The 9,668-nt window shown below is 35.3% G+C and overlaps 1 protein-coding gene across 1 annotated transcript; it reads left to right on the forward strand.

The window, feature by feature from the left end:
* The first annotated feature begins 287 nt into the window (after positions 1-287).
* Positions 288-1,217, forward strand: LOC124232704 (olfactory receptor 4A47). Its single transcript, XM_046649641.1, has one exon. It carries the CDS (start codon positions 288-290, stop codon positions 1,215-1,217), a length of 930 nt encoding a protein of 309 aa, XP_046505597.1.
* The last annotated feature ends 8,451 nt before the right edge of the window (positions 1,218-9,668 follow it).

The following is a 9,668-nucleotide window of genomic DNA, read 5'->3' on the forward strand; positions in this document are numbered from 1 at the left end:
AGATGTTCCTTAGTACAACACAAATATATTTACAATGATATTTACTAATTTGATCTTTAATTGTCTGATCCCCTGGTTATACATGAAATCACTGAGAGTAGGGAACCAATCCTATTCAATATGGTAATACCAATATTTATGGCAGGTTGTTTGACACAAACACATCCTCCATAGATATTTTTTTGATTGGAGATTAAACAAAAGGTTAAATTTAAAATACTTTTAAAGATTTTTTTCTTGTTTTACAGGTAAACTAATATCTGAAATCAGCACTTAAAAAAGAATAGATGGAACCAGAGAACAATGTGACTTACTTTGTCCTCTTGGGCCTCACACAGAATCCAAAGGAGCAGAAAGTTCTTTTTGTTATGTTTTTGCTCTTCTACATTTTGACCATGGTGGGCAACATGCTTATTGTTGTGACTGTAACTTTTAGTAGGACCCTGGGCTCACCCATGTACTTCTTTCTTGCCAGTCTATCATTTATGGATTCCATTTATTCTTCAGTCATTTCCCCCAAATTGATTTCAGACTTGTTCTTTGGGGAAAATACCCTATCCTTCAGATTTTGTATGGCCCAGCTGTTTACAGAGCACTTTTTTGGTGGATCAGAGGTCTTTCTTCTGTTGGTGATGGCCTATGACCGCTATGTGGCCATCTGTAAGCCCTCGCATTATTTGGTTATCATGAGGCAATGGGTGTGTGTTGTATTACTGGTAGTGTCCTGGGTTGGAGGTTTTCTTCACTCAGTAATTCAACTTAGCACTATTTACGGGCTCCCATTTTGTGGGCCCAATGTCATTGATCACTTTCTCTGTGACATGTACCCCTTACTGAAACTTGTCTGTACTGACACCCGTGTCGTTGGCCTCTTAGTGGTGGCCAATGGAGGACTGATTTGCACTATTGTGTTTCTGCTCTTACTCATCTCTTATGGTGTCGTCTTGCGCTCTCTAAAGAATCTTAGTCAGGAAGGGAGGCGGAAAGCCCTCCAGACCTGTGGTTCCCACATCACTGTGGTTGTCTTCTTCTTTGTTCCCTGTATTTTCATGTATGCAAGACCTGCAGAGACCTTCCCCATTGACAAATCATTGAGTGTGTTTTATACAGTCATAACCCCCATGTTGAACCCATTAATCTACACTCTGAGAAATTCTGAGATGAATAATGCTATGAAGAAGGTCTGGAGAAGAAATTTCCTAGCTCATAGTAAATAAGTTTGACATTCACCATGAAGAGAGTCCTTTGACTTTAGGGCTCATCTCCTTGGAACCCAAGAGTCTTCTTAAAACTTATCCACCTATCCTTTCCTTTAACAGCATTTATCATAATTATAATAAATAATTCTGTATGATTAGATTATTAATGACAGTTTATTTGCTTAATGCCACTCTATAATGTCTTATTTATCACTTCACCTAGAAACCTGTAATGCATATACAGCAAGAAGTCAATAAGAAATATATAGTGAATGAAATATTTATAGTTAAACTAATATTTAATTAATTTATGCATTTATTTAATTTTTTTCTGCAATTAGTTTTACTTTTTAGCTGGATTATTTATTACCCTTTCCTGTTCTTTTTTCCTAACTGAAACATTTAATGATATGTAGAATGTTCTCTTTGTTTAATTTCATTATATATGAAATATTTAGCATGTAACACTTCTGCTTTTTAAAATAAATAAATTGAAAGTTCAATAATAACATAAAAATATAAACCACATGAAATAATATGTGAAAAACAAATTTCTATTCCATCCCCATTAGTGTTTCCCAGTGTTCCTCCCCAGAGTAGTCATGAAAGCCTGTCTTAAGATTCTTCAAGGATTAATCTTTGCAAATACAAATGTGTTTACATACATGCTTGATATTTTTTTGTATGTCTATGTGTAAACATTTACAACTTTACTACTCATCATCTTGACTATCTTTCCATACCAGTTCATTTAGATCTAACTCATTCTTAGTTGTTCTCATACTGTATAATTTTCTCTTATAATAATACTAGAATTAATGTATCCAGTATTCTTCATATTGTTTTTAATCCTTTTCTCTCACATATAATTCTGCAATAAATATATGTTTTGAATATATGTTCCTAGAAATGTTAGTTACTAGGAATAGAATTTTTCAGTCTAGAGTATATGTATTTAAAAAGTTGATATTCATAGTTGTTGCCAAAGTGACATCCATGAAGTTGTACCAAGTACACTTCTGCCCACAGTTTTGGAAATTATCTGCTCATCCACATTCTCAACAACTAGCGCTTGGTAAACATTTATGCTATACAACAATCTCATTCATAAAAGGAATTATAATTAGTTTGTATACTTTAATTGAAGTTCTTTCAATGTAATTGATTTAAGCATATTTTCACATGTTTAAAGTTAATGTATTTCTTTCTCTTTGAATTGTCTATAAATTTTTTTTTTTTTTGAGGAAGATTAGCTCTGAGCTAACATCTACAGCCAATCCTTCTGTTTTGGCTGAGGAAGACTGGCCCCGATTAACATCCATGCCCATCTTCTTCTACTTTATATGTGGGATGCCTGTCACAGCATGGCCTGATGAGCAGTGCCATGTCTGTGCCTGGGATCCAAACCAGAGAACCCAGGCCGCTGAAGCAGAGCACGTGATCTTCACTATTCCGTTAACTGGCCTGGCCCTTTATAAATGATTTTTAAACTATTTTCTTCAATTGTTGGTCTTTTCCATACTGATTTTTATGAGGAATTATATATTAAGGAAATAATCTCTTTCATGTACGTGATTTGATTTTGACCTTCTTATGGTATGTAGAATTTTTTTTCTTGGCTAGGTAGAATTTTTTAATATTCACCTAGTCAGATTTATAAATGGTTTTTGATATTTTTATCTTCCTTAAAAATTTTTCAACACTTCAATCTAACCATAATATTTCCCCACATTTTTTAGAAGTTAATATTTTCTTAGCATTTTTGCGGTTTTATATTTTATATGAAATTTTTGATCTATTTGATGTTTATTTTGATATCATCAGTTAAATAGGATTAAGTTCTATTGTTTTGTCGGTGAATTATTTTGTAGTTGCATAATTATATTTTCACCACTGAGTAGAAATCTCAATTTCATTGTTTCTAAAGTCCTATATATATTTGGATGCAATTCAGGACTCTATTGTTTTCCATTGATCTCTGCTGTCATGTGCCATTTAATACAAAAAATAATTGCATTTCTTCTATAATACATTGTGATATGCAATAAGCCTAGGACTCCCTCATTAATCTCCTTTTTCAGAATTATGTCCATTCCTGCATACTTATGTTATGGAATTAAACTTATGATAAGCTAGAAAGGTCACAAAAAAGTTGTTATTTTCAATGTGTTTTGATTTAGGAAGATTAATTTAGCAAGATTGTATATCTTTAGAATTTTGAGGGTTCTTATCCATGAGGAGGGTAAATGTTTACATTTAGTTACGTCTTTTTTATGCTCCCTAGTAGTACTTTATTTTTTCTTTCTGTTACTTATTCTTTATAGGTGGCTACTCTTCTTCTTCCCTGACCCATAAAATGCTAGGTAACACTTTTGCTGTAAGAAAAACCGCCACTTTCAGGAAGTGTATGACTTAAGTATTTGCTGAGCATCTTTTGATGCTGCTGAGGTCATTCTGCTGATGGGGATGGCCTCTGACAGCTTAGGGACATTCTGTAACACAGACCATCATGAGCAGATTGTATAGCTGTGGCCATCTCACTGGAGTGTCCTAGGATGGAGGCTCTATTCATTCAATAATTCGGATTCTTTTCAGAGTCTGACTGCCTTTTTGCAGTCCCAACGTCATTGATCATGAGTGACAGGAACACTGCTGAAATTCATCTTCTTGGAAACTCATACCTTTGGTCTCTTCACTGCTGCCCAAAGAGGGTTCATCTGCTCATTAAACTTTCTCCTCCTACTGGTCTCCAATATGGTCATCATATACCCTTTGAATTGTCACAGTTTGGATGGTAGGTGCAAAGCCCTCTCCACCAGTGTCTCTCACACCACTGTGGTTATTTTACACTTTGTGTCCTGCATGTTTGTGTATCTTCCTCCAGTGACCACACTTTCCATCAAGTTATGGCTGTGTTTTGTACTATGATAACTCCCATGTTAAATCCTTTAATCTACACCTCAGGAGTGCAGAAGTAGAAAATTCTGTGAAGAATCTCAGAGTCACAAGGTGACTTTAACAGAGAAATATACATGACAACATAAAATAACTTTATCCCTTAAATGATGAAGAGTTAAAAAAAAACCTAATTTCTACCATTCTGGGCCAAATTAACACTATTTGTCAAAATTATGTTGATTTTTGTGGATAGGCACTCTGAGGACAGGCCTTGACAGGAAATCATTAATATAAAAATATCCCGTTAACATTTTTGTGTTATCCAATTGTTTGTCAAACTTTGCGTTGCTGTCAGAATCACTTTGATATCTTGTGAAAATATGGATTCCCAGGACAAAGCTCTAGAGATTCTGATTTAGTGAAGCTGCTGATTGATAGATTTAGCTTTTTAAACAATTATCTTGATGTTTTTGAAGTAGGTGATCCTTGCAGGCAGTTTGACCAAGAGTCCTATAGATTACATTCACATCCTGAGCCTATCAATAGAGTTATTTTATTAAGGCATTTTCTAGGATTCTTCACAGCAGAAGCTGGGAGGATGATGAAATTCTCAAAACATCTTAATTCTTACAATGCAACCTTGTTACCTAGGCAATGGCAAAAGAAAAATAAAGCATTCTTGGAAAAAAGGAATTTTGGGTATTCTCCAATTTCTCTTTCTGTACGTTGTAATCTTCTGGCACATTTTATCTGATTCTGTTTTTATTTTTCTTCTTCCAAAAGGAAAGATCTACCATCTATTTTTGCTATATTATTTGCACTAACACTCATGGTTATTGTAATTGTATTGTAAACTAGTCATTCATATTGAGAGCTTTGTTTTATGAAAATTTTTATGTATCATATGTTTTATGTACATTTTTGAGGAACAAGTGAAAAGATTTAATACATTATAATGCTTGAGAGCACAGCATTTGAGTTAGACAGTCCTGAGTTCAAACCTTAACTTTGCCTTTTATAGTGTGAACTTTGGCAAAACATTACCTCTTTAAGCTACAGTTATCGGGGAATGATGGAGATATTTTCAAGGTCAAATATGCAATCTGTATAAGGTCTTAGACAATGAAATGCTTGGAAATGTTAGTTATTATGAACACTTTTTATTACTGGAAATTTTAAAATTGTAGTAGAACTACTTACATGGCCTAGAATATTAAGCTAAATTTTTTTTTAACTTTAGAAAGTATTATGCATGATTTCTCTGTGCCTGCTGAGAACATGAGAGCTGACTGACCTTGTGGGAATTTCTGTGCCTGGAATGGTCTCCAATCTCCTTGGCATTTCTGAATTTCTCTCTCTTGTTCTCTGATCTATATTGACCCCGTACCTCTAAGGACTTGATGATGTTCCAATTGTGGGTCTGATTTCCTTGACAAGACTTGTGTGAGGGTAAAATTTTATTATGAAAGTGAGACCAACATAGCAAGTAGAATATGTAAAGACTTAAAATACAGGGAGATATTTTTTCAGAAGTGGTATAGGGTGTATGTTTTGTTCAATATCACGTCCAGTTTAGAAGAAAGCTTGGCCTCAAATAAACGCTTAATCAATAATTATGGAATGAATGACTATTGTCTCTTTCTAACCTTCTTAAAAATATTTGCTTTTGTAAAAAAGGACATTTGTTAACTAGAATGCTTCTGAGATTGATGACATTCCTTTCTTGGTGATAAATTGAAATGGGGAATTTTAGGTCTGTTTGGCATATGTCAAGTTACTTATCTGAAGACAGAGAATAATGTCTATCTAGTTTAAGTAGAAGAGACTTAGGATATGCAATAAAATAGCTTAAAGACTCTTTGGCAGGACTTGGGTCACAGATTCTAGGTTCAGCTACAATTAATACATTTCAGAAGCACACCTGGACAATACAGGGATTCTAAAGGAAGTATTGTCCTGCTGACACCAAGATCATGCTGCTGCTGGCTAAATTGCAAAGGTGACACCACTTCCCTGACCTCAGAACCCTTCTGGCTCTCAGAACTACTTAATCTCAGATAACTTATTTCCAATTGAAGTTTGCACAGATGCTCCTGGTTGGCAGAACTCAAGTCACATATCTGCACCCGAGCAGCAGGAGCACAGGGAAATGTAGTTCTTTGGATTTTATGTTGGCAAAGTGGGTTCATACTTTGGGAACTAACAACAGGTGCAGGACATTTTTAAGGGATTTAGGGGGCAGCCATACACTCCAGGTGTTCACTACCATTGGGGATATGATCTCATAAAACGAATTTCATTTATCCCATAGATAATTGTTTATTCCTAGAAAAATTAAGCGTGCCCCTGTTTCTACCTTACACGTATGAAGACTAGCAGAACTAAAGGACTGAGGAAGCTGGAGAGCAGGAAATTTATTGACACCATAGAGAGGTATTCATACACTCACTTATTTTTACTGAATACCTGCTGTGTAGTAATTGTGGTTAGTCCTGAAGTAGAAATAGAAAGGACTTAGAACAGTCTTTAACCTGCTGGAACTAGTGTAGTCTAGCCTATGATTTGGTAGCACTTCTCAAGTAGCTCTTCTACCTTAATTGTGAGATGTTCATTAGATGGAAGCTTTCCTTAGTTAAAAACAAATTGTTGTCTTACTTTACTGAGTCTCACCTTAAAAAAAAAATGACAGTACCCTACTGTGTTTCAGGCATTTTGTTAAGCATTTTCCATGCATTATGTTTTTCAATCATTATAGCTTCTAGAGTGGGTATTATTCATTTCTTTTTACTGAAAATCAAACAAACAAACCTTGATGCTTAGCGGTGTTTAAAATAACTTCTTCAATGTTAGACAATTGTAAGAAGCTTAACCCTGGTCACCTTTCTCCAACATATTTGGAATCCTGTTTGAAATGCACAGCTATGGTCAAATAGGTCAGATCCGAGTTTGTCTTTAAAGTTTCAAGCCAGCTCATTCCATCTTGCCTCATATTTCTTTCTGCCTGACCCTGGGCTCCAAATACAGGCTTCTGGGTCATCTAGCTTATGCATATGCAGTTGTGTACTTCCTTTCCTGCTCACTTGTCATTAAAAACTTTATTTTTTAAAGTAGTTCTAAGTTCACAGCAAAACTGAGCAGAAAGTCTAGAGAGTTCCCATATATCTCGTTTCCTACTCTTGACATCACACACCACGATGATACATTTGTTACAGTTGGTGAACTTACATTGACACATCATTATTGCCCAAAGTCCATAGTTTACACTAGGGTTCACTCTTGATGTTGTATCTTCTAAGAGCTTGGATGCATGAATAATAACATGAATCCACTGTTGTAGTAGCATACAGAATAATGTCACCGCCCTAGAAATCCTGTGTACTCTGCCTATTCATCCCTCTCATCCTCCCAACTCCTGATGTTTTCACTGTCTCCCAAAATGTCATATATTTGGAATTATGCAGCATCTGGCCTCTCAGTTTCACTTCTTTTACTTACTAATATGCATTTAAGTGTCCTCCATATCTTTCATAGCTTGACTGCTCATTTATTTTTAGTGCTGAGTAGTATTTCATTGTCTGGCATTTATCCATTCTCTTATTAAAGAAGACGTTGATTGTTTGTTTTAGCAATTATACATAAAACTGCTATAAACATCAATGTGAATGTTTTGCTTGGACATAACTTTTCAGTTCATTTGGGTAAATCCCAATAAGTGTGATTGCTGGGTTGTATGATAGGAGTGTATCTGGTTTTGTAAGAAATTTCCAAACTGTCTTTCAAAGTGGCCATACCATTTTCCATTCCCACCAGAAGCGAATGGGGGTCCTTATTGCTCACATCCTCACCAGCAGTTAATGTTGTCAGTGTTTTGGATTTTGGTCATTCTAATAAGCATGCAGTAGTATCTCCCTGTTGTTTTAATTTGCATTTTCATAACTATATATGACATTGAACATGTTTTAATGTGTTCGCTTGCTATCTTTATAACTTCATTGTGAGGCATCTGCTTAGGTTTTGCCCATTTTTTTAAATTAAGTTTTTAGGTGTTTTTAAACCACTTTATTGGGGTATGATTGACAAACAAAAGGCTGTACATATTTAATGTCTACAACTTGATGAATTTGGAGATAAGTACACATCCATGAAAACATCACCACAATCTATGCCATAAACCTATCCAACACCTCCAAAAGTTTCCTCCTGCCATCTTTATTGTTATTATTTTTTGTGATATGAATGCTTAACGTAAGACCCACTTCCTTAGAAAATTTCAAGGTGTACAAAACAATATTGCTAACTGTAGACAATGTACTATAAAGTAGGTTTCTGGGGCTGATCAGTCTTGGATAACCAAAACTTTGCACCCTTTGGATAAAACCTCCTAATTTCCCCATCTTCCTGGCCAGCTGCTGGGAATCAACATTCCACTCTCTGCTTCTATGAGTTTGACTATTTCAGATTCATCATATAAGTGGTATCATGTAGTATTTTTTTGTGTCTGGCTTATTTCACTTAGCATACTTCTCTCAAGGATTATCAATGTTGTTGCAAATGTCAGGATTTCCTTCTTTTAAAGGCTGAATAAATAGTATTTCATAAGATGTATATATGTCATTTTCTTTATCCATTCATTTGTTGATTGACATTTAGGTTGCTTCCATTTCTTGGCTATTGTGAATAATGCCACAATGAACGTGGGAATGCAGATATATCTTCAAAATCTTGATTTCAATTCCTCTGGATATATACCCAGAAGTGGGATTACTGGATCATATGACCACTTCTATTTTTTTAGGAACCTACATACTGTTTTCCATAGTGACTGCACCAATTTACATTCTCATCAACAGTGTTCAAGGCTTCCAATTTTTCTACATCCTTGGCAACACTCGTTATCTGTTGTTTTGTTCATATAGCATTCCTAGTAGATGTGACATGATATTTCATTATGGTTGGTTGAGATGTGTAATTCTTTTTATACATTGTTGGATTCTATTGCTAATACTTTGTAGAGGTTTTTTGCACCTATGTCATTAGAGATATTGCTCCATAGTTTTCTTTTCTTGTGATGTGTTGCCTGATTTTAGTATTAGGGTAATGCTGACCACATAGAATGAGTTAAGGAGTATTCACTGTGTTGCTATTTTCTAGAAAAGACTGTGGACAATACCTTAAATGTCTCATAGAATTCTGGAGTGTGAACTTCACCTGTGCTTCTCAGTCCTCCCCATCTTAGGTGGGATAGGATGGCTGGTGGGGGCTGGAGTTGTGCATTTCCTTTCCCCCAGAGCCTTCTGAAAAGACTCCAGCTTGGTAGGCTCTGGTAAAATAGTTTCTCCTGATGGCAGGCTTTGTTAACAACAGAATGCTCTGGTGTATTTTTAAATGGTTCCCTTCTCTTCCTGATGGATGGTATTTTCCCCAATATTCACTGTGAGAACCTGGTAGATTATCTGGAGGTAAAACTTACAAAACGTCAGGGCCCCTGATGACTTAGTTGACTTGGAGTTTTTATCTTTCTGCCTTGTCTATTTTGAGCCTCCAGCAGTTCATCAATTACAGTTCAGATTT

This window comes from Equus quagga, unplaced genomic scaffold (assembly GCF_021613505.1).
Source record: "Equus quagga isolate Etosha38 unplaced genomic scaffold, UCLA_HA_Equagga_1.0 1080_RagTag, whole genome shotgun sequence".
NCBI classification, from domain to species: domain Eukaryota; kingdom Metazoa; phylum Chordata; class Mammalia; order Perissodactyla; family Equidae; genus Equus; species Equus quagga.